Below are 26,782 nucleotides of genomic sequence, written 5' to 3'. Positions count from 1 at the left end.
GTACCAAATAAAGTTTAACATATATCGTTTAACATATACTGGATATCTTAGTGCCAAATACCCTCGACTATAAACCTCCTACAATATATATATATATATATGTGTATATACATTTAAAATAATAAAATAAAAAAATTTAATGAGTGTGACGATTTTCCACACCACCCACGAGGTATCACCAATGGCGCGTTAGGTTTTCTTATGTGGACCTTCGCCTGGAGCCCTATTATACCACATTCATATATAGGAGAAAAAAACATCTGGGAATAAAGAATAAAAGGAAAGGATAAAATATTAAATAAATATTCTACGAATTATTAATTATATTTTTTATTTCTTACTAATAATAGCAATAATAATAATAGTAATAATATTAATTTTAAAAATTTTTAATAATAATAATAATTTTTTATATTCGTATCGCCCCCCCATCCGCCTCTTCGGCCTCCGCGGGCTCGACCGACTCCTCGGCCGCGGCCGTCTCTTCGACCGCCCCAGCCGCTCCTGCTGCCCCTGCCCCGTTGTGCGTACCAACGAGCTCGGGCCCGGCCGCCTCCTCTTTTGTTTTGTTTATTTTCTGAAAAATAAAATAAATAATGAATAAATTATAATAATGCATATATATATATATATATATATATATGTGTATATTATATATATATATATATATATATATATATATATATATGCATTATTAATTATAATTTATTCATTATTTATTTTATTTTTCAGAAAATAAACAAACGATATATATTTATGTATGTATATATATTTGTGCGTGCGTGCGTGCGTGCATGCGTGCGTGCGTGCGTGCGTGCGTGCGTGCGTGCGTGTGTGTGTGTGTGCGTGTGTGTGTGTATGTGTATTCTTTAAATTATATTATATTAGTTCGTAATAATATACCTCTTTGCTCCGGCTGTGGCTGCTGCTGTGGCTGCTGTGGCGGCTGTGGCGGCTGTTGCTGCTCCTGCTGCTCCTGCTGCTGCTGCTGCTGCTGCTGCTGCTCCTGCTCCTGCTGCTGCTGCTGCTGCTGCTGCTGCTGCTGCATTGTTGGCTGCGCATCTTGCAGCACCAAAGCGTTCATCTCTTCATTAATATCTTCTATAAAATTATGAAGAAAAAAATTAAAATAGAAATTAAAGATTAAATTATTTCTTAATATCTTTGTATAAATAATGATTTACTTACGAGACATGTTCGATCTGTCGCCGTGCTTGGATGAACAGACAATGAGACACACTCGGCATTTGTTTATTTGTTTCATGCCGTTTAATTTGTTTTACGCCGTTCATTTATTTCGCGGCATTTATTTTCATCAGATAATCTTGTCGCCTTGTACTGTCAAGTAAACGTATTTTTTTATACGTGCTCTGAAATCTTGGTGTTCAAGAACTGTCACAATCCCGATTTGTGTGTGAGTTCTGATTATTTCAAATTTCTATATATATATATATATATATATATCATTTTTCATCTTTAACTTCTTTAATTCTTTGTTTCTGTTTATTTTTTGTTTCACAAAAATGAGTGATAAATTGAAAAAAAAATTTAAGCGAAGCTTTTCAAATGCTTCAGAGGCTCAATGATGATCAATATAAATCTTGAATACGCAAAGTACCATCCGACGATAGTCTTTATTATTGTAGTATGTGCAATAAAAATTTTTCGTGCAATACACATATTTTAAGACATACGGATTCTGCGTGTTATAAAAATAGTATTAAACAAAATAATTTAGCTTTAAATACTAATAATGTGTGTGAAAATAATAATAAAAATTCAGATAAAAAAATATCCGAAAAATATAAACTTCAAGAACAATGGCTAGAAATAGAATTATTTAAGCCATGGTTACGCAAAGTATCACATGATGAAAATTTATTTTTTTGTTCATTTTGTGATAAATCAATGAGAGGTGATTTATCGAAAATTTATCATCACGCAGAATCCAAAGCGCGTATAGAAATATGTAAAATTAAAACAGAAACAAAGAATACAAACGAAAATATAAACATAACAGATGATTCACTTTTGTCGTTTGAAGAGCGAAAAAAATAGCAGAAATTCGATATGCTGCATTAAGGCTCCGGAGTAGTCACCGCGGCCATCTTGAAATCGTGACGTCATAAGCGAGAAAGGACACCCAGATTTATATTGCGACTGACATCTAAATAAAAACATATTTGAATGAAATAAGACTACCAATCTCTTCAGCACACCTGTAAAAATGGACGGATACTAATCCTTTCCTTTAACACTTTATAAATAGCCGTAAATTGAGTCCAAAATGAAGCCTTGAAAATGCGAAAAAACACGCGATTTGACAGCTGTCGAAAGGAGAGGAAAATGTTACTTTCTAAAGTTTGTTCCTTATACAGCTTAGTATCCGTCCATTTTTACAAGTTTTCTTAATACATTGCACACCACAACACTAGCACAAAGCAAATAATTATGAAATGGGACGCAACGTAAATTGGGCTGTCATTTCTCGCTTACGAGGCCATTTTTCACGCCTTATAGTTCACCGATTTATAACAGTGAGGCGTTGCATGAGAATTTTGACATGTAGGTAACGTGTGGGTAATATGTCGATACCATGTAGGTAACGTAGAAATATTTAGACATAATGACCCTTGAAAAATGGCAAGCAAGAGAAATAAGAATAGGGAAGAATATAGGAAAGAGAGGAAAGATATTATTTATTATAATAAAAAAAATTAATATTCAAATCATCATGTTATATGTTATTTTATTAATATTATTATTTTTTAATACATATATATTATTATTTATTATTATATATTTTTTTTAAAATTTTTTTATATTATTATATTATTTTATATTTTTTATATTATTTTTATATTATATTTTTTATATTTCTCAACAATAGTTAAAAATGAAAACTGGCCCAGATCCAGAGCCAGATCCTCTCCATCCTCCTCTTCCTCCTCTCCATCCTCCTCTTCCTCCTCTCCATCTTCCACCTGTCCATCCTCTTCTCCAGTCTCCTGTACCATCTCTTCTCCAGTTTCCTCTCCATCCTCCTCTCCATCCTCCTCTCTTCGCTCTTGTTGAATAATAACTAATGAACACAGAAAACGTAGCAATTAAACAATTAAATTAAATATACAAAATAGAAATAATTTTAAAACTTTTTATATATATTTAAAAATACATACTTTTTATTTCTCTCCTTTAATGTAGTTCCTCCTCTTTTCTTCTTCTTTTCCTTCTCTTTTCTTTCATTTTTTTCGTCAGTTGCTTCTTCTTCTACACTCATCTCACTTTCTCTGTCCTCATCCTTTCTTCTTTCTTCTTTTCTTAAATCTTTTTCCAATCTGCAAATTCAATCATGTCGTTTATTAAATGTTTTATTTACAGGACTTTAATTTAAAGAATACTCTAACAAAAAAAAAGAAAATAATCTAAAAAGAAAACAATACATGTTTTATATATATATATATATATATATATATATATATATATATATATATTGTGACGTTGCCGTCCTTTAAAGCGTCCATCCGCCCCGAGATTTTACGGGGCGCGGGCCGAGCGGCCGCGCCAGAATCAACCTCGAGAGAGCGTTATCCAAAAATCCCCGGAGAGACGAGCGCTATCGTTAGTTTGTTAAGAATTTTATTAATTGTATCGAATTTTTGTTTGTTTGTCAAAACGACAACGGGCACTTCGCCGGAGAAAATCCGGAGGACCGGAAGCCCATCAAAGAAGATTGCAGCAAGACGCTGAACGACAGCGAACGGAGGAGATAATAGCGCTTGAAAGGACGATACCAGGGGAATTCGCCCGCGTCCCAGGGAGGAGGACGGAAGTCCGATCAACGCTACCCTCCGAGGAGGACCCACGACAGGGGAGCCTCCAACGGGCTCTTGTACCGGGGCCCACGACAGCAATTTAATAATTCAAATTGAATTAATTGCGCGCGAAGCGCTAAAGCGCCGCGGATCTCGCGAGGCGCTAGGACCTATCGCGTGCCGTATCCTGATTGGCCGCGGGGCTGCGCACCCCACTAACAATAAACGGTCATTGACGCCGCTATCGACCCCGGGCCACGAGATCCCAGGATCATTCTGGTGCGAACGCTCGTTAAGTACAGTAAACTTGTTGTCTCGTTGTCGTGTGAGAGAATTTTCTGTTTGTCGCCGCTGCCGAGAGATCGAGTCGAGGACGAGGTCGAGGACCATCCCCTGCAGGAGGAAGCGTTATCGGTGAGGTTGCCCATCTTTCATTGTGAGCCATGTACGTGATTTCGTCCGCGTGCCGGCCATTCTGCCGCCGTCGCCATCTTTTTCGTGTTTCGCGACCGCTCGAGCCGTTTGCCGAGACGGTGATATTTCGTGAATTTGTCGGGCGACCGGAGACAAGCGACCGAGGAAGGACCCTCGTAACGTAGGCGTTAAATTGATAAGGCAACGTTCTTCTCTCTCCGGGTTTCGGGTGTTCTTTACGCGAAGCTATTGACCGTCGAATATCGACCGCGTGCGCGAAGGATCGCGAAAGCTAATACCGCCCGTGTTGTCGTACCGCTGTCGTCGCCGCGTAGAATATTCCGTGACGTATCTCAGGGCGATTTTTGATGTCGAATTGCGTGTATGTCGTCGTTAATTGTCAAGAGTGCGTATGAGCGTTTTTAGTATTTTATTGTAGTGTGAGCGTGAAAGTATTTGCGTCATTGTCGCGCCTATTACGCCGTTGCATCGAGCGTAATAAAGGATCATAGAATATCTGCGTCTTCGCCACATTTATTGCGCCGTCGAAGAGCGCGTGATAAACGTTAATTTGTATCTGCCGAATTGGTCGCAGTGCGAGATAATCGCCCGAATATTGAGAGTAAAATTTGAGCGGTTTGCGCGGAAGAAAGAGGCGAGACATCGGCAGAGAAAATTCTCCGTCTGCCGTCGGCTATCGAAATTTGAGAATACAGTTCGCCTATCGCATACGTGATCCGTCTTCGCAAAAGTATTCAGTATTTTCGGTTACTTATGTTGTCGAATTAGTAAGCTGTCGATTTGTTTCGCGAACTAGGAAATTGCGGGGAAAAGTCCGTTGCGATAAGTTGTCGATCTGGTTACCGAAATTACGCTATCGTTTGAATAATATCCGCGAATATTTTTGTGCCGAAAATCCTTAGTATTCCGTAAAGTCTCGCTCAGTCCTGCGAACTCCGGTCATAAAAACGGGCTCGGATAAACAACCAGATTGTCGTAGCTCTCTCGTATTAGTTGTCGACTTCGAGCAGGTATTTGCTCAGAATTCCGTTACATTATTCGTGTCAGAATTAATAGTATTGTATTTTTCGCTTTCGTATGTCGTTCGAATTTATGATAAACCGTCGTTTCTTGATTTGTATGATTCGTTCCCGTTTTTCGTGAAATTATAGCGAACCAATGTCTCTGTGAGGAATTGTTAATTTCAGTTGAGTTATCGCGTATTACTGACAGCTGATTTATTGTTTAATATAGGGCCATTTCTTATTACTGTTTTGTTAATTATTCACTCGTACTGTTATTTTACTTTTCTAGTAATAAACTTGTTATCTTTCTTTGTTCAAATCGCGTAATTAATTTAAGTGTTCGTCTCGCTTGGTTGTCGATTGTCGTTTTGTCTGTCGTCTGTTAATTCCATGAAGACTCGCATAATCAATTAACTTTCTCTAATAACCCCTCCCCTCTACCGTTAGGCGAGTTGGTCGGCCCGTGGCGAAGCAGGCTATCGTTTTTTTTTTAACGTCTTTCGGCTTTTCGCGAAAACTGATGCGTGAAAGACCGCATCTGGCGCCCAGCTTTTCGATATATCGATACGGTCTCCGCTCCGCCGCGGCTCGCGCGAGAACGTCCTCCATCCCTGTTCCTCAGAACGCGAGTATAATAATTTCGTTATTTTTTTTTGACGGCGTTTTCGCTCCCCCGCGCACGCTCCCATCCAACATCTCGAGGAGTCGCGATTCATTTTGAATCTAATTGAAATAAACGTCGCAAAAATTTGCGCCCAACGTGGGGCCACGTTGCAAACGAAGGAAATTTTAGCTCCTGAAAAAGGGGCCACGTCGCAAACAAAATAAAATTCTAGCGCCTGAAAAAGGGGCACGCGTTGAGAAAGAGAAAGTTCGGGGAGCTTATGCGAGCAAAATTATTTGTCGAGTCAATTCAAAGTCACTTTTCTTTTGTCGTGTGTTCGTTTCTTCGGTAGTTACTGCTTTCGTTCGAACGTTTCTTTTGCCGACCTTTTCGTATTTGTTGTCGACCTTCGATTATTCGAACAATAACGGCCTTATCTTGTGTTATTGAGCTATCGACGTGTATTATCTCAGTGATCAGGCCACGTCTTGCTGAGTTAGAGCTTATTTATTTTGTTTCGAGTTTTTCTCTCTGTATCGTATGAATCAAGTCGATCCAGAGGACGACTGGATCTTCGTGTTAAGTCGCGAACAATTATTAGAAGAATTACAGCGGCGTAGACTTCCCACGGAAGGAAGTTATTCCATTCAAACCGTGCGTTTGCTGCGTCGCGTACGCAAGGATAGGAAATTTAATATAGACAAGATGTACTTGACGAGGAGCTTTTAGAAGTCCCTACGAATGCGAGAGCTCGCCCTGATAGTCCGATGGATCGGGCGAGATTCAGCGTACCTTCTGGCTCTCGCGACACTCCGCGCTCGAGAGAGCGAGATTTTCCGCGCGAATATACGGGAAATTCTGCGATGACGGCATACAACGTCATGCGAAAATGGAATTTGAAATTTTCGGGTACGCGTGGGGAGGACGCGGAGACCTTTTTGCTTCGAATTGAGGAAGATCGCGAATTAGTTCCCGTAACCGACGAAGACATCTTACGTTGTTTACCGTTCTTTCTAACTGGTATAGCGTTTTATTGGTTCCGTAGTAAACGCAGTCGGCTGTCGGATTGGAACTCGTTTAAAGATGCGTGAAGAACGTGATTCGGGGACCCAGATTTTCAGTTTGCTCTCCGCGAAGAGATAATGCGACGAACTCAGGGAGAACATGAATCGGTCGCTGATTTTTTGCCTGTATTCGAACTATGTTTGATCGGTTGTCGCCACCATGGATGGAATCTGAACAAGTGAACAGCGCGTTTCGAAATCTATTACCGCGCTACCAACAGTCCATCCGTCGCCATGAGGCGGGGAGCGTAGACGTTTTAGAAGTTTTGGCGACTCGCGTAGAAGCTTGTTACTCGCTGTTGCAACGTTATCGGGCACCCCCGCCTCCGGAGAAGTCATTGTTTCCGGATCTTGCGTACCATGCACCGCGTAATACTAAACAGCCCTTGCGAGACTCTGGCCGCGTTGAGTACATCTGAGGCGGAATCAGTTTCAAAATCGAACTCGCGAAAAGAGAGAAGAAATAAAAACCGCACAGCTCGAGCCGCGACCGGGACGGAGGCCGCACAAGAGGCTTCGTCGTCCTCAGGGGCGACAGCCGCAGATTCAACCGCTTTGCGAAATTCCACGCGTAAATGCTGGAATTGTGATGACGTAGAGCACATTTCGCGTAATTGTAAAGCCGCTCCGTGATTACATTGCTATCGTTGCGGTCGAGCGGAAGTAACGTTACGAACGTGTCCCGACTGTTCGGGAAAAGAGTAGAGGAGCCGAATAACGGGGGGGACCCGACTCCTATTCAACCCCAACCCCCTTTTCGTGTCGTTAATTGTTCTAGTGAGTTTTCGTTCAGTGCTTTTGGTTGTCGTGACATTCCGTCAATGTTATTTATTCGTGTTAATTTATTGGGAAACGAAATTAGCGCTCTTGTGGATTGTGGTTCGACTCGTACTTTTTTGGGATCTGATGTTGTCGAATTAATGAACAGGTTGAATTTAAAATTTCGAAAGTCGGATGGCCGACGAGTAGTTACGGCAACCGGCCAAACGACACGTGAGGGGGGAGATGGATCTTCCTTTTTCGTTATGTGGTAGGACTAATTCGTTGAAAGCGTATGCTTTACCGTCATTAGCAATCCCATGCATTTTGGGACTTGATTTTTTGAGTTTGTTTAGTATGATAGTAAATTTTTCACGCCAAGAATGGTACTTTGAAGATGAACCAGCCAAGGTGTATCGTTTCGAGAATAAGCCAATCAATTCCGTTTGTCACGTAAATTGAGTGGAGAATGCTGTCGATCGCGAATCAGGTAGTTCTTTCGTGTTCGGAGGCGAAAAGGTAGTGGAACCGAAGCCGGATCAAAGCCCGCGCGAAAATAGTCTATCGATCGCGAGAACCACGCGTGTTCGCAAAACCAGATGAGTTCGGCTGTCGAAATCTGATCCGTTTATTTGCTGCGGTTTACAGGAGTTGTCGTCGCGCGAAAATAATAAATTAGCTAAGTTTTTTAAGAGTCATATCGTAGGCGATCCGGATAAACCGGGAGCGACCAATTTAACCGAACATAAAATTGATGTCGGCGGGCATAATCCGGTTAAACAACGATATTATCCCGTTTCGCTAAAGATTCAGGAAGCGATCTACGCGGAAGTTGACAAAATGTTAGCGGCAGGAATAATCGAACCGTCTAAAAGCGAATGGTCTATTCCGGTCGTAATGATAAAGAAACCTAACGGAAGCTATCGATTTTGCCTCGATTTTAGGAAATTGAACAGCGTCTCGAAGAAGGATGCGTACCCATTACCGTACATGAACGCAATCCTTGATAAACTGAGATCAGCCAGTTATATTTCGACTATCGATTTGAGCCAAGCATATTTCCAGATTCCGCTTGAGAAAAACAGTCGCGAATTAACGGCATTTACCGTACCGGGTAAAGGGTTATTCCATTTCACCCGAATGCCGTATGGCCTCACCGGTGCCCCCGTGACATTTCAACGTTTACTTGACAGGCTTATAGGCCCGGAAATGGAACCTCATGCTTTCGCCTACTTAGACGATATTGTTGTCGTAACGCGTACTTTTGAAGAACACTTGACTTGGTTAAAACGCGTATTAGATCGAATTAGGGAGGCGGGTCTAATGATAAATCCGGAAAAGAGTAAATTTTGCCGATCTCAAGTGAAGTATCTCGGATTTCTAATACAACAAGAAAGGCTTAAAGTTGACCCTGACAAGACCGCGTCAATTGTCGAATATCCACAACCGAAGAATATCAAGCAATTACGACGATTTATTGGCATGGCGTCATGGTATCGCCGATTTATACCGCAATGTGCAACGCGTTTAGAACCGCTAACTCGTCTCCTTCGGAAGAATTTCTCTTGGGAGTGGGGGGATGAACAAAAATCTGCATTCGAGGCAATTAAATCGTGCATTACGTCGCCGCCTACGCTGTCGTGTTCGAATTTCGAATTGCCGTTTACGCTGCAAACGGACGCTAGTTCGGTTGGTTTGGGAGCCGTTTTGACTCAAGAATCAGAAGGCGTAGAACACGTGATCGCGTTCGCGAGTAGGGCGCTGTCGGAAGCCGAGAAAAAGTACTCTACGACCGAACAAGAATGTCTGGCTGTCGTATGGTCGATTAAAAAGTTTAGGCCGTATCTCGAAGGATACAGTTTTAAAGTCATCACGGACCATAGCAGCCTACGATGGCTGCACAATTTAAAGAATCCTACTGGTCGTTTAGCGCGATGAGCTCTAGAACTGTTAGAATACGACTACGCGATCGAACATCGGAAAGGAGCATTACATCACGTTCCTGACGCGTTGTCGCGTATTTACGAGACTACCGACGAATTATGTGCTGTCGCTATTACCGGAGACACTTGGTATGATGCACGCGTTCGAAACGTGGAAAATGAACCGCGTAAAAACTCGGGTTGGAAAATTGAGAACGACCAACTCTATTTTCGTAAACCGAACGCTGTCGTATCGCAAGTTGTCGACGATCTCGAACAATGGAAGCTCGTACTTCCTAAAGAAGCGCGCGCGAACGTTATTAACGAGGCCCGCGATGTTCCGCAATCGGGTCATTTAGGAGTAGAGAAAACATATCAGCGTGTAGCGACGCGATATTTTTGGCCGCGTATGTTCAAAGAGATCGCCAACTATGTTAGACATTGTGACGTTTGCCAAAGGATGAAAGTAGAGCAGAATTTGCCGATGGGTTTAATGGGACGCCGAGCTGTCGAAATTCCGTGGACGGTAGTAGCCGCGGATATTATGGGTCCGTTTCCGCCGAGTAAAAGCGGTAACGCGTACATTCTAGTAATTTAGGATTTATTCACCAAATGGATGGAATGTTGCCCGCTTCGGAAAGCAACGGACAAAAAGATCCGCGAACAATTAAATGAGCTAATCGTGAATCGTTGGGGCGCGCCGCGTGTATTATTAACCGACAACGGCACCGAATTTATAAATCGCGAATTGCAGGCGTTTGCAGACGAACACGGCATAGTTCACTCTACGGTACCTCCGTACCATCCGCAGGCTAATCCTGTGGAGCGAGTTAATAGAATACTAAAGACTATGATTACGGCTTTTCTCGAGAACGATCACCGCGAATGGGATGTTCACTTGGCTGAATTCAGATTTGTTTACAATACGACGTACCATACTTCGTTACAAGCTACTCCAGCGTTTTTGAATGTTGACAGAGAGCCGCCACCGGTTAACACCGTGCGTGGGAGGCCGGCTGTCGAAGTCGCGGAGAAATCGAATCCCGCGAATTGGAAAGAGCGCATGGAGCGAATTCTGGCTTTACGGAATTAGGTAGTGGAAAATTTAGAGGCTGCGCATAGCAAACAGGCGCACTATTACAATTTGCGAAGTCGAGATCACCGTTTTGCGATAGGCGATCAAATTCTGAAGCGACAGCATGTGCTGTCGTCAGCCGCGCACAATATCTCAGCGAAATTAGCAACTAAGTTTCACGGTCCGTTTGTCGTCGCGAAAATCTTATCACCAGTAGTATACGAATTGCATGACAGCGCGCATAGATCAGTAGGCAAAGTGCACATCAAGGATATGAAATTATATGTGGTTTCACCTATTCCCCCAGGCAACTAACCTAATAGCAATAGCAGGCAGGATGTCGCGCGAATTCCGCGCTAGGTACCAGGAGGTAATTGATGCTGTCGACGAGCTGCGCCCTGGGTTTTGGACGGCGCTAGCCGACGAGGTGAGACGCGAGCTGGAGAGACGCGTCACCACCCGCGGCGCCGTAGTCCGCGAGTTCCCGGTGCAAAGTGAGGCCGCGATACAGGCCGTAGTCGCCACGCGGGCAAGCACTCAGCGAGATATTAGGGCCCGCAACGAGGTCGCAGTACAAGTGACCCCGGAGGATCCCGAGCCGGACTCTACGTCCCCTGAGGCTTGGGGAAGATCAGAAGGAGAGTCCTCCTGGAGCAGCCCGCGGGAGAGGAAGGCCTCCCTCACCGCGTTAGATTGGCCGAGACCCCCTGCCGCACCTCCTTCACCGCTGTCGTCGAGCCCGCCGGAGGGCTGTTGGAACTGCGGTTCCCACAGGCACGGGAGTGCCCCGGGAAGAGAGGAGGCTATATTACTTCCGCTGCGGCCAACCGGGGGTGACCGTAAAAACCTGTCCGCACTGTCGCGCCGGATGGCTAGCGCAGGGCCCCTACAAGGAAGGAGTGGGCCATCCTTCAGGGTCCGGATCCTCCGCGTGGCCGACGAACAAGGAGCAACCTCCGCCCCAGGCCCTATTAGCTGTCGCCTGCCGCCCTTAGTTAGGACGTAGAGTTCTTCATTTTTTTTATTTATTTTTTTTTTTCTCTTTCTTTTCCTCTCCCGAGGTATGATGTTTGTCGCCCTCTGAGTAGCTGTCGTTTTCGTGAACCAACGATTTTGTAATAAATGTATCTAGTCTATCTGGTTTGGTTTTTTTTTGGTTTTCCTGTCCTATAGTACCGTAAACCCTTTTAATTATCATTAGCGTGTCGCGCCGCGAGCGTCGTTCTCAAGGACTCGAATTATCGGGACCGCGAACCCCGTGAGAGACGATCTCGCGAACTGAAAGCAAGAACGGCGATAGCCGACTGCTTGTCGTGGCCTCTAGTAGAGAAAGGTTTCGGAGATTTTTTGTGTATGTTCGTGTCTTCCTCGGCTCCGGGGATTTTGGTCGCCCGAACGTATGCGAGTAGGCGCAGATACCGTTCAATTAGTGGCTGTGGATGACCGAAGCCGATACGTTCTCTCTTGGCATGAGGGGGTGTGACGTTGCCGTCCTTTAAAGCGTCCATCCGCCCCGAGATTTTACGGGGCGCGGGCCGAGCGGCCGCGCCAGAATCAACCTCGAGAGAGCGTTATCCAAAAATCCCCGGAGAGACGAGCGCTATCGTTAGTTTGTTAAGAATTTTATTAATTGTATCGAATTTTTGTTTGTTTGTCAAAACGACAACGGGCACCTCGCCGGAGAAGATCTGGAGGACCGGAAGCCCATCAAGGAAGATTGCAGCAAGACGCTGAACGACAGCGAACGGAGGAGATAATAGCGCTTGAAAGGACGATACCAGGGGAATTCGCCCGCGTTCCAGGGAGGAGGACGGAAGTCCGATCAACGCTACCCTCCGAGGAGGACCCACGACAGCGGAGCCTCCAACGGGCTCTTGTACCGGGGCCCGCGACAGCAATTTAACAATTCAAATCGAATTAATTGCGCGCGAATCGCTAAAGCGCCGCGGATCTCGCGAGGCGCTAGGACCTCTCGCGTGCCGTATCCTGATTGGCCGCGGGGCTGCGCACTCTACTAAGCGGTCATTGACGCCGCTATCGACCCCGGGCCGCAAGATCCCAGGATCATTCTGGTGCGGACGCTCGTTAACACGTTGACTGCCAGACGCATTTTCCATGGTTTGCCCAAGGCGCCGACGTGAACTTTTCATTATGCGATGCATATTATGTTGAAATATTATTTGCAGCAAATCAAATGAGTTATAAAATCATGCTTGAAGCATTTTTCGTGATGGGGGTCACCGGTGACTCCCACGGCGTTGTAGACAATTATTACGATTGTCCTTTTTTCAAACAATCGTGCTTCGGTTGCTAAGTGATTACTCTTATTATTTAGTCTTATTCAGTGCGTTCTAAACAAGTAAGTGCGTTTGTTATATTTTTTCACTCTACATACGTTTTTGCATTTTATATCTTTTATTCAATTTTTTAATTAGCCCTTAAAAATATGGCTTCAAATGAAGATTATTCATCAAGTACATCATCTGACGGTGCAGTTTTACAAAGACCTTCAAAAATACTGCGACTGCAATCAGACAGCGAGAAAAGTTCATTGAGTAGTTCATCGGATATGATAAGAGCTTCTACGGTACGTCGGCGCCGAATTGAGTCTGACAGTGAAACTGAAGATAGCGATAACAATGAAGATGATATACCAGAAGAGTTTGATGTGAATTGGAGTATTCCGTTAAGTAATAAAACCAACATCACATTTTCTGATTCGTCAGGTATCAACACATGTCAATCAGAAATTTTTGCTTGTACGGAACCACATGATTTTTATTCCCCCTTTTTGTTACTGATGAAATATTCGAAATTATTGCAAAACAAACGAACATCTATGCTACGCAAAGGAAATCAGAACTGCAATCGCATCGTTTAGATCAATGGTATGAAACAAATCCTAATGAAATAAAACGTTTCTTTGGTCTAATTATATGGATGGGATTAGTGCGATTACCGAAAATTGAGTTGTATTGGAGTAAATATGAAGGATATAACCTGACACTTCCACGCACAATTATGCCAAGAAATCGATTCGAATTGTTATTGCGGTTTGTTCATTTCAGCAATAATGAAGAAAATGATCCTAAAAATAGATTATCTAAAGTTGCTCCTATTATCAATCATTTGAACAGTAATTTTAAGAAATATTATAAACCAGATGAGATACTATGCGTGGATGAATCCTTAGTGCCATTTCGAGGCCGCATAGTATTTCGCCAATATATAAAACAAAAACGTCACAGATATGGCATTAAAGTTTTTAAATTATGTAGTGGGCCAGGATATACTTATTCATTTCGAATCTACACGGGCAAAGACGAAAATACAAATGAAATATCTGGAAATAAGTCGACTGAGATTGTAATGGCTCTTTGTCAAGATATTTTAGGCAAAGGCCACACTATCTGCACAGATAATTGGTACACAAGCGTTGACCTGGCGGAAAGATTAACTGATATGCGTACACATTTATTGGGTACCCTACGAAAAAGTCGGCGCGGCAATCCAAAAGAAGTAGTGGCCCAAAAATTAAAACGTGGAGATGTTATCGCGCGAGAAAATAAAAATGGAGTAACTATCTTAAAATGGAAAGATAAAAGAGATGTGTTGATGCTATCTACAAAACATTTAGCAGAAATGACAACTATACAGAAAAGAAACTATACAAAAGAAAAGCCAAAAATGGTAGTTGAATATAATTTAGGGAAATCTTCAGTCGATTTATCTGATTAAATGATTGCTTATACCTGCTCACCACTGCGTAGAACTATAAAATGGTACAAGAAACTGGCAATAGAACTTTTACTAAATACTTGTATTGTAAATTCAATAGTGTTATTCAAACAAGTAACCCGGAAAAATATTGCAATTCCTGATTTTAGGATGAAATTAGCAATGTATCTAATAAAATGCTCCGATAATGATTGTATTTCTCCAAAAAAACGTACAGAGCAGACCTCGTCATGAATTTAAAAAAATGCCGGGAAATGCACGAAATGTAAGGCGCTTTTGTAAGGCGTGCTATAACAAAAATTCAAAGCAGCTAGGAAGAACTGGAGCAAAGAATTCTACTAAAAAAGTGGTGACATATTGTTCCGATTGCGTTGATTCACCTTTTCTTTGCCTTGAGTGTTTCAATCTGACTCATCGCAATATGCACTGATAATATGTATATTTTCCATGTAGTAATAAAATTATTTTTGTATGTTCTATATTGCATTAATTTCTTCAAACCATTATAGTAACAATGGTATTATTGAAAAATTTATCAGTATCCATATTTACTATAATTATGTACTTTTATTATTTGTTGCGTCGCCGGTCACCGGTGGCCCCCACGGCGCTGTAGCCAAGTCGAGTGCCGGTCACCAGTGACCCCCATGGCAGTCAACGTGTTAAGTACAGTAAACTAGTTGTCTCGTTGTCGTGTGAGAGAATTTTCTGTTTGTCGCCGCTGCCGAGAGACCGAGTCGAGGACGAGGCCGAGGACCATCCCCTGCAGGAGGAAGCGTTATCGGTGAGGTTGCCCATCTTTCATTGTGAACCATTTCGTACGCGATTTTGTCCGCGTGCCGGCCGTTCTGCCGCCGTCGCCATCTTTTTCGTGTTTCGCGACCGCTCGAGCCGTTTGCCGAGACGGTGATATTTCGTGAATTTGTCGGGCGACCGGAAGCAAGCGACCGAGGAAGGACCCTCGTAACGTAGGCGTTAAATTGATAAGGCAACGTTCGTCTCTCTCCGGGTTTCGGGTGTTCTTTACGCGAAGCTATCGACCGTCGAATATCGACCGCGTGCGCGAAGGATCGCGAAAGCGAATACCGCCCGTGTTGTCGTACCGCTGTCGTCGCCGCGTAGAATATTCCGTGACGTATCTCAGGGCGATTTTTGATGTCGAATTGCGTGTATGTCGTCATTAATTGTCAAGAGTGCGTATGAGCGTTTTTAGTATTTTATTGTAGTGTGAGCGTGAAAGTATTTGCGTCATTGTCGCGCCTATTACGTCGTTGCATCGAGCGTAATAAAGGATCATAGAATATCTGCGTCTTCGCCATGTTTATTGCGCCCTCGAAGAGCGCGTGATAAACATTAATTTGTATCTGCCGAATTGGTTGCGGTGCGAGATAATCGCCCGAATATTGAGAGTAAAATTTGAGCGGTTTGCGCGGAAGAAAGAGGCGAGACATCGGCGGAGAAAATTCTCCGTCTGCCGTCGGCTATCGAAATTTGAGAATACAGTTCGCCTATCGCATACGTGATCCGTCTTCGCAAAAGTATTCAATATTTTCGGTTACTTATGTTGTCGAATTAGTAAGCTGTCGATTTGTTTCGCGAACTAGGAAATTGCGGGGAAAAGTCCGTTGCGATAAGTTGTCGATCTGGCTACCGAAATTACGCTATCGTTTGAATAATATCCGCGAATATTTTTGTGCCGAAAATCCTTAGTATTCCGTAAAGTCTCGCTCAGTCCTGCGAACTCCGACCATAAAAACGGGCTCGGATAAACAACCAGATTGTCGTAGCGCTCTCGTATTAGTTGTTAGTTTAGACGTTTCGTATTAGTTTAGACTTCGAGCAGGTATTTGCTCAGAATTCCGTTACATTATTCGTGTCTTGAATTAATAGTATTGTATTTTTCGCTTTCGTATGTCGTTCGAATTTATGATAAACCGTTTCTTGATTTGTATGATTCGTTCCCGTTTTTCGTGAAATTATAGCGAACCAATGTCTCTGTGAGGAATTGTTAATTTCAGTTAAGTTATCGCGTCTTACTGACGGCTGATTTATTGTTTAATATAGAGCCATTTCTTATTACTGTTTTGTTAATTATTCACTCGTACTGTTATTTTACTTTTCTAATAATAAACTTATTATCTTTCTTTGTTCAAATCGCGTAATTAATTTAAGTGTTCGTCTCGCTTGGTTGTCGATTGTCGTTTTGTCTGTCGTCTGTTAATTCCGTGAAGACTCGCATAATCAATTAAGTTTCTCTAATAACCCCTCCCCTCTACCATTAGGCGAGTTGGTCGGCCCGTGGCGAAGCAGACTGTCGTTTTTTTTTAACGTCTTTCGGCTTTTCGCGAAAACTGATGCGTGAAAGACCGCATCTGGCGCCCAGCTTTTCGATATATCGATACGGTCTCCGCTCCGCCGCGGCTCGCGCGAGAACGTCCTCCATTCCTGTTCCTCAGAACGCGAGTATAATAATTTCGTTATTTTTTTTGACGGTGTTTTCGCTCCCCCGCGCACGCTCCCGTCCAACATCTCGAGGAGTGTCGCGATGCATTTTGAATCTAATTGAAATAAACGTCGCAATATATACATATACAGGGTGTTTCATTTTAATCCGACCACCTAAATTTCTCGGAACCTAAGCAAGATAGAGAAAAATGTTTTAGACAAAAGTTGTATGGTTTCAAGGGGGACATAAGATGGTGTCATTAGTTTGATCTTGAAGAGTCACCTGAAGGACACGCGAAGGTCAGCTCCAACTTTTTAAATGGGACACCCTATATGCTTTTGCATATTCTTGTAGCTCATCTCAAGAGCTTTCCAAAACACTATAATTAAGTTAGTTTTCATTAAGTACTTTCCAAGTTATGAGGCTTGAAATCATTTTTTAATCAAGAGACACGGTAGCGTCTCGCGCCAAGTTCATGCGAAGCATTGCGCGGCACTCCGTGTATCTATACGCGAGTCGGACAGTTGAGAGTAACTTAGATTATCGGATTTCAATAACGGCTGAACGGATCGAATTCTTACTAGCCTTAATCGATAGAGCGAGTTTGAATTGTATAAAGAAAGTATCTTTATTTTTGCGCTGTGTGATCTATTAACGGAGATATCATAATGCAAACTCGAAATATGAAAATTTTTCAATTAAGAAACGTCTTTATCATCATCATGGTCGTCATCATCATGGTCGTCATCGACGCACATGTACACAACATAGAAAGAGAAAACATCCTTTTCCTACTCTCAACAGAAGATTGCGCTAGCGATGCTTTTCGATATTAATGACATGTGTCATATGTGTCATTAATGACATGTATCATTAACCGCATTTTGAGTAATAATAAAGTGCAAGTTATAAATAATAAATAATTAAATTATTAATTAAAAATTGGTAAGAGCCAGTACAGTATGATAATTGGAGCAAGGTAAATAAATATATATATCTATTTTACAAGCTAAATATAAATATAATATATTAATTATATATATATATGTATATATAATATATATGTACATATATATATATAATATATAATATATATACATATATATATATTGTGACGTGGCCGTCCCGTCGCGTCTATCCGCCCCGGCAATTTTGACGGGGCGCGAGCCGAGTGGCCGCGCAAAAGGTCAAGAGAGAGAGAGAGCTACCGTACTCCCCGGAGAGACGAGCGAATTGGTATAGTTGCGTATAATATTAATTGTTATTTTTTCTATTTTTATTTTGTATCGAGTTCGGCTAGAGGCACCTCACCACCGAAGAACAGGATAGAACAGCATCGCCGCTCCGCGACAGCTATAAACGACAGCCGAGGGAAATTCGGAAGAACGGAGGAGCCTGACTCCGAGAACCCGGCATCGGAAATCCGAACAGGAGAGAGCAGCATTGCCTCTCCTCGACAGCCGGGAACGACAGCCGATACGACAACCATCCTCCAAGAGAGGATCGGCGAGGGAAGGACCTCACCCGAGCCGAACAAAGGCCCGCGGCAGCGTTCAAGCTTGGAGCTATTTCGCGCGGGGCGCGATAATGCCTCGCGTGGCGCGCGAGGCGCCAGGACCTCGCGCGTGTCGGCCGCTAATTGGCCGGGGGTCCGCGCATTCCCCCCGCGCGGCCAACGACCCCGCTATCGACCCTGAATCGCGAGATCCAGGGATCACTTTGTCGCGGCCGCTCGACTGAAACAGTCAAAGGTATTGTTTTGTGCGCTTGAAAACCTCGCTGACGAGACGAAACACCGAGGACGAGGCCGAGGATCATCCCCGCAGACAGGAAGAGCTCCGTCGGTGAGGTTGCCCACGAATTATTGTGCACCGCGTAATTAATTGTGTCCGCTCGCCGGCCGTTCTATCGCCGTCGCCATTGCGGCGTTTATCGCGACCGCTTGAGCCTTCTGCCGAGTCGGTCGAATTTTGTGAATTTCGGGCGACCGGAGATAAGCGACCGAGGAAGCATGGACCTTTGCGACGGAAGTGCGTATCGTAGGGTAATTCTCGTCTCTCTCCGGGTGTCAGGGTGCGTAATACGCGTAGCATTTGACCGTTGGGTATCGACCGCGTGCGTCGTAAATCGCGAGCGATGCGTAGTTCGCACGGGCTGTCGTTTGGTTGTCGAAGCCGCGTCTCGCACCTCTGGAATATGTCTCAGAGCGAGTCTGTGGAACGTAATTGGTCGTGATTAATGAGTCTTCGTGTAGTATCATCGTCGTTCGTGAATATTGCGTGAAACTGCGTATTATTGTCGCGTCCATTGTGTGCGTGCGAGTTGTTCGCCTCGAAAAAAGAAACTTAATTCCTCGAAATCGTCGCGGCGTGCGGGTATCGCACGATTCTAAGTATCGATATCTGAGGTCAGGAAATTCCTGGCAAATATTGCGGCTATCGAAGGAGGCGCGGTGCGGGACGGTCGCCCGGCCTTCCTTATTGCCTTGAGACCGAGAAGATAATTAATTCTCACGCTGTTGAAGGTATCGGGGGTGTGACACGACATTGTCGCATCGCCCCGATTGCCAGAAAAATTTAAGTTGCGAGCGTCGCAGAAAAAGGCGGAAAAATCTCCGACCGCCGCCGGCTATCGAACTTCGCCGGTATCGTCCGCCAATCGTATGCGAGATCTCTCCTCGCGAAACTAATATCTTTTCGCTTATTGCGTAACTAATCGGCTGTCTTATTTCTGGGTTGTCGACTTCGAGTACGCTCGGAGGAAATTGCGGGATACGCAGTTAATTAGTAAGATCTCCGCGAGGCTGTCGAAGCTGCGAATGATAGGCAGGTACTATCGCTCTCTCTCTCTATCGTGTATGATACGACCGTTAGCAAGAATTCGAATTACCAAAATTCCGTTATAGAAATTATTGTTCTCAGGAGCTTCGACTTTAGGAAGCCTCCGTAATAGACGCTCTTTGTTAGACCGACTTAGAATATCGCGCGTTTTTCTAGCGTTTCGAGATTTATTGTCAGTTCGTGGCTAGTACATTATTTCTGTTTCCATTCTGTATCGAATTTTATTTCTTTTCTGTTAATACTTTCTTCTCTATAATCTCTCTCTTTTATTTCTTTTCTGTTAATACTTTCTTCTCTATAATCTCTTAATAAATCTGTTATTTTTTTATTAAATCTCGCGTTCTTTATTTGGCTGGCGATCATCCGTAATTTCTGTGTCCGTCTTTGTCTGTCAATTTAGTAAGCTCGCTCAATCAATTAACTTTTTCTTTCAAACCCCGCCCCTCTACCGTTAGGCGAGCTAGCCAGCCCGTGGCGAAGCGGGCTGTCGTATTCTTTCGCGCTTTTCGAAAAATTCATGAAAACTGGTACGTGAAAGACCGTGCCTGGCGCCCATTTCCGAGGTATCGAGACGGCCTTCGCTCCGCCGCGGCTCGCGCGCGGACACCCTCCATCCCTGTCCCGCCGATCGCGAGTACACCAAAACCCTTGTGTTTTTGACGGCGCTTCCGCTCCCCCGCGAGAATAAAAATTAGAATTGAAAAAGAGTCGCAATATATATATATATATAATGTATATTATATATACTTATTCTATATATATTTTTATATAATTTGCTTATATATTAAAAAAATATACCTATATATATATATACTTATATATATATATATATATATATATATATATATATATGTATATACATACTTTTTTTAATATAATATCTTTTAGCAAATTTAAAAAAAGAAGTGATATAATCCCCAAAAACTTACCTTTTTAAAAAAAGATAAAAAAAAGGCGCCAAGTTCATGTACTAATTGTATCCAACTGTCATATTGTCTACAAAAATAGTGATATACAAAAATTGCGCCAACTAAGAATAAAAATTTGTACAAGATAAATAGTAAAAAAAAATTTAATTAAAAAAATTTGGCGCTGCCAATAAAATTGGCATATATTCCAATTAAATATACTCATAGTTGTTTCGAAAAAAAATATGTAATTTGCATTTAACAATTACATATTTTTTCTTAAAAATAACTATGTCTTTTCTTTACACCAATTGATTCCTTTCATTATTTTGTACATAAAAGTATTAAGGTAAAATAATCGAAAAATGAATATTTTACAAGATATTTTACGGTTTATGTAAAATTAAAAAATGATTTCAAGCCTCATAACTTGGAAAGTACTTAATGAAAACTAACTTAATTATAGTGTTTTGGAAAGCTCTTGAGATGAGCTACAAGAATATGCAAAAGCATATAGGGTGTCCCATTTAAAAAGTTGGAGCTGACCTTCGCGTGTCCTTCAGGTGGCTCTTCAAGATCAAACAAATGACACCATCTTATGTCCCCCTTGAAACCATACAACTTTTGTCTAAAACATTTTTCTCTATCTTGCTTAGGTTCCGAGAAATTTAGGTGGTCGGATTAAAATGAAACACCCTGTATATATATATATATATATTATAAATATATTAAATATTATATATATATATACACGGTGGGCCATTTTAATCGATGCATTCGAATATCTCGAAAACAGCACTCTTCAGAAAGAAATGTTTCAAACAAAAATTGTAGGGTGTGAAGGGGGACATAAGATGGTGTCATTGGTTTGACCTTGGATAGTCGTTTGAAGATCACGTGAAGGTCACCTTTAATTTCTTAAATGGAAACCCCCATTTTTCAATGCATATTCTTGTAGCTTATCTCGAGAGCTTTCCAAAACACTACAGACAAATGTTTTTTCATTAAGTACTTTTTGAGTTATAAGGCTTCAATGTTTGCAGTACTTCGATATAAAATGCAAAATATCTCGTAAAATATTTAGTTTTCGGTAGTCTTACCCTAATACTTTTATGCACAGGATAATGAGACAAAACTATTGGTACAAAGAAAACGCATGATTGTTTATAACAAAAAGTGCATTGCAAATTACACATTTTTTATTATAAACAATCATACGTTTTCTTTGCACCAATAGTTTTGTCTCATTATCCTGTGCGTAAAAGTATTAAGGTAAGACCCGAAAACTAAATATTTTACGAGATATTTTGCATTTTATATCGAAGTACTGCAAACTTTGAAGCCTTATAACTCAAAAAGTACTTAATGAAAAAACATTTGTCTGTAGTGTTTTGGAAAGCTCTCGAGATAAGCTATAAGAATATGTAATGAAAAATAGTGGGTACAATTTAAGAAATTGAAGGTGACTTTTATGTGACCTTCAAATGACTTTCCAAGGTCAAACCAATGCTACCATCTTATGTCACCCTTCACACCCTACAATTTTTGTTTGAAACATTTCTTTCTGAAGAGTGCTGTTTTCGAGATATTCGAGTGCATCGATTAAAATGGCCCACCGTGTATATATGTAAGTAGTGATACTATGAGAGTTCTAACTCAGGTCCTCTCAGGGGGGGTGAGGCGCGAGGGGAACCGCGGTGCGGGGGGAGTGACGTCACGCGCGGGGAAGGAGGAACCGTGGCGCGCGTTGGGTGACGTCACCCGCGGGGAAGGGGGATCCGCGGCGCGAGCGATGGGCGAGAGGGTCCGCGAGGTGAAGGGGGATCCGCGGCGCGAGCGATGGGCGAGGGGGTCCGCGAGGTGAAGGGGGATCCGCGGCGCGAGCGATGGACGAGGGGGTCCGCGAGGTGAAGGGGGATCAGCGGCGCGTGCGATGGACGAGGGGGTCCGCGCAGTGAAGGGGGATCGGCGGCGCGAGCGATAGACGAGGGGGTCCGCGCGGTGAAGGGGGATCGGCGGCGCGACCGATGGACGGTGGTGTGAGAAGGACAGCGCAACGTATGGGAAAAGGACAGTGCAAAGTGTGTGAAGAGGACAGTGCTACGAGTGCGACAAGGATGGCGTTAACGTGGAACAAGGACGACGTATAGGTGGGAGAAGGACGACGCAAAGGTAAGTGAACAACGAGTATATGAAAGAGAGAGTACGATAATATCGCGAGACTTACAACTAGCGCGTGCGAGAGAGAACGATAGCGCGAAAAGAGAACGATAATATCGCGAGACTTACAACTAGCGCGTGCGAGAGAGAACGATAGCGCGAAGATGACGCGTGCAAGAGAGAACGATAATATCGCGAGACTTACAACTAACGCAAGAGAGACGCAAGGATGGGGACGCGAGGAGAGGCACGTAAATAATTAGATTTTTTTTTTCTCAATTAAAATATATAAAATTTATTAAAATGTGTGTGTTAATACAATTGTGTGTGTGTGTGTGTGTGTGTGTGTATACTTAAAATTATGATTAATATAAAATATAATATAATAATAATAATATAATAAAATAATGATATAATTATAATAATAATAACTTGGGGGTGCGGGGGGGGTGGAGGGGGAGCCAGGTGAGGGGGCCGCTCCTGTAACAGAAAAAAAGATGCGCGTTAATATAAAACTATAGTTACAATATTTATAAAAATACTTACATCTGTGCTCCCCATTCTGTACACCATTGGGTGCCCGAATCTCCCTGGGCACCCAAATCTCCTCCTCCATGTAGGGCTCTTCCCCGAAGAGCCGCCGAAGGTTGAAAACGTCCTCCTCATCTGGAGGACTCTCCGGGGCGTCGCCCCACATGAAGGAGAGGTCGTTTCTCCTCCACCGCCGCTCCGCCCGCACCCATTGCCGGTGCTCTATATTCATAAAGCCGGGTATCCGGACTTCAGATAGGGACTAGAAAATAAAAAATATAAGTATTATGTACAATAGATGTACAATTTTATATAAATTATTCGCAAAATCAATACTTACCTCCCAATGGAAGGCCAGTTTCACCAATAAAACGCAGAGCAAGTTAGAGAAGGCCTGCTTCCATCCGGTACAGTTTTCCATGATATATTCCATTTTAACTTTTTTTAACTTTCACACTTTACTCGTACAGTCTCTGAAACTTTATGAAGCGGTAACGAGGTCTCGGCACGAGGTTTTATAGTAGAGATGCTGCATTATCACCATGTCAAAAATGCGTCGTAAGACAAAAGTACACCCGATCCCACGCAACTCAGCGCGGTATAATATAATATAATATAATATCACGACTTTGCGAACAGATAAAACGGTGGACGTATCATTATCGCTTTACCAAAAACGCGTCGTAAGACAAAAGTATGCATGTTCCCATGCAAATTAACACGATATAATGTGTCAACCCCGATCAAATGGTAATTGAACGGAAACGAACGTCCATCGAATGGCTATCAAACGGTCATTGAACGGTCTTTGAACGGAAACGAACGGTAATTGAACGCTTTTCGAACGGAATTGAACGCTCATCGAACGCTCGCCAAACGGTCATCGAACGCTCGTCAAACAGTCATTGAACGGACTTTGAACGGAAATGAACGGTAATTGAACGGTAATTGAACGCTTTTCGAACGCTCATCGAACGCTCGCCAAACGGTCATTGAACGCTCTTCGAACGGAAATGAACGACCGTCGAACGGTAATTGAACGCTCTTCGAACGCTCTTCGAACGGAAATGAACGACCGTCGAACGGTAATTGAACGCTCTTCGAACGCTCTTCGAACGCTCTTCGAACGGAAATGAACGCTCTTTGAACGGAAACGAACGGTAATTGAACGCTCGTCGAACGGTCATCGAACGGTAATTGAACGGTCATCGAACGATCATCGAACGGAAATGAACGCTCTTCGAACGGAAATGAACGGTAATTGAACGGTCATCGAACGGTAATTGAACGTTGAACGCTCTTCGAACGGAAACGAACGGTAATTGAACGGTCATCGAACGGTAATTGAACGCTTTTCGAACGGAAATGAACGCTTTTCGAACGGAAATGAACGCTCTTCGAACGGAAATGAACGGTAATTGAACGCTTTTCGAACGGAAATGAACGCTTTTCGAACGGAAATGAACGCTCTTCGAACGCTCGTCAAACGCTCTTTGAACGGAAATGAACGGTAATTGAACGCTTTTCGAACGGAAATGAATGACCGTCGAACGGTAATTGAACGGTCATCGAACGAAAATGAACGATAATTGAGCGGCCATTAAACGGTAACGAACGGTAATTGAACGCAAAACTATATTCACTTATCAAACAAATATTACAATGTATTACAATGTATCACAATGTACTATCGAAATACAATATCTGTGGCAGCTGTGTCACGTATGGAAACACGATACTGCGCACACGCATAGATAGGGATGAGGAAAAAAAAGGAGAGAATAAGAAAGACGATAAAAATATATCACATCATCAATTTATTATAAGTATGGATTCGAAGAATCATGATGTTTCAACCACCAATTATAAATTTTAAATACATTTTGTAAAGCGCAATTTTTTACATGATTTTCACAACGCATAGTATTCTTAACATCTAACTTATTTAAAGAAGCTACATCCTCGTAGTCTGCATCCAAAGTTTCGATAATCACATCGTTTCTCGCATCATCGTCCAGTATATCGGCCAACCATTGCCGTTTTTCATGACCTTTAACGTACACGAGAGGTGACACATCATCCTCCTCCGTTGCACCCATCACCGCCGTCGTGATTAAACGTTTCGAATTCCAATATGAAACGTGTCCATCATTCCACGATAATCCATGATGGTTTTTAATCAGCCATAAAACCTGGCATCTCTCAGATTTTGTGAGCATGTACCATGGTACCGGGCATGTAAAAATGTAATGAGAAAGTACGGATCCATTTCTCAAAACCGCAGCTTCCTTCACGACAAAATTTTTCCCAACGATAAATCCTTGCAGATCCACAAACGTTGGCGCAGCCATGATGATAAGATCCGATCGCAGACTGATGTCAATCATCAAACATCTCAATCTTTTATATTTTTCTTCATGTGCAATGGAGGGGATATTTGCTGACCTATGTAATTTTGCGGACTACATTAGTCAATGGATTATATTCGACAACCCGATCGTGCAAGATGAGACAATATGCGGTAGTATTCGCAGGTATATTTTCCCTGCACTCAAACTCTATTCTCACATCCACGGTAGCAGTTTTGACAGACTCGTTTTGTCGCGAGCAATCAATGACCGCTAGAGGACCGCAATGTAGAAATTTTGGAATGGTTAATAGCGCGGTGCTATTATCACATCCGTAATACGATTTGCGAAAACGAGAGTACATGTCGAATAGGACGGCGAATCTATTTTTTTCAAAATCTAAATTTAAATCATCGTAGGGATAAAATTCCGAGTTTAAATAGAGTTTAACGTTGGTCAATTTGCAGTTATCGAACAATGTAACATCTTGTGACACCGAATTCTTTTTACTAGTTTGTAGTGCAAAGATCACGTATCGCGGTTTCTCTAGCTGGGAGGCGGCTTTCACGGTCCACGAATGTTTGGTCGTGCTATGTAACAGAGGAAATTCGTATAGATCCCAAGATCGGAAACTCATGTTCAAATACCGTCCGCTTTCCAACATTCGCAACATTGATAATTTATTAATCTCGTTCAATATTACATGAGGCATACGCCACTGTATCTTGAGTAATTCAATCTCAGCTTCCGACGACGGATGTCCGAATAGACAATTATTATCGTTGCGCGAACGTATCAAAATCAATTCGTGACGAGCGTTAATCACAACGCGTTTATAATCTTCGCAAAATCCCAGCAACATGTTGAGCGGCACGCAAAAGTTGAAATAATTTTTGTCACCGTTGTACGTCAAATCCCACGATGCATTCTTCAAGTTTATACTTTTCTGATGTGTTAGAGAGACATAATTTTTGAGCGTCGATGTTATTCCAACATTTCTGTTGCGATCAATCTCTACTCCGTCGAGTTCGTATCGAAGCTCATCAAACATGAATGCGACGCAATTGTTTCCCAATACAACCTTCATTTCATCATTCGCTTTATGCACATTAAATCTTCCCTCGATGTAAAGA

General features: G+C 42.6%; 1 protein-coding gene across 1 annotated transcript; it reads left to right on the top strand.

Moving 5' to 3' along the window:
• The first annotated feature begins 13,124 nt into the window (after positions 1-13,124).
• Positions 13,125-14,416, top strand: LOC112638721. The gene is made up of 3 exons (XM_025410888.1): positions 13,125-13,404; positions 13,539-13,650; positions 13,747-14,416. The coding sequence occupies exons 1-3, from the start codon at positions 13,125-13,127 to the stop codon at positions 14,414-14,416; spliced, it is 1,062 nt and encodes a 353-aa protein (XP_025266673.1).
• The last annotated feature ends 12,366 nt before the right edge of the window (positions 14,417-26,782 follow it).

Source organism: Camponotus floridanus, unplaced genomic scaffold (assembly GCF_003227725.1).
Source record: "Camponotus floridanus strain SB8 unplaced genomic scaffold, Cflo_v7.5 scaffold355, whole genome shotgun sequence".
NCBI classification, from domain to species: Eukaryota; Metazoa; Arthropoda; class Insecta; order Hymenoptera; family Formicidae; genus Camponotus; species Camponotus floridanus.
The sequence above is the reverse complement of the archived record's forward strand: the minus strand, read 5'-3'. Positions and strand labels throughout refer to the sequence as shown.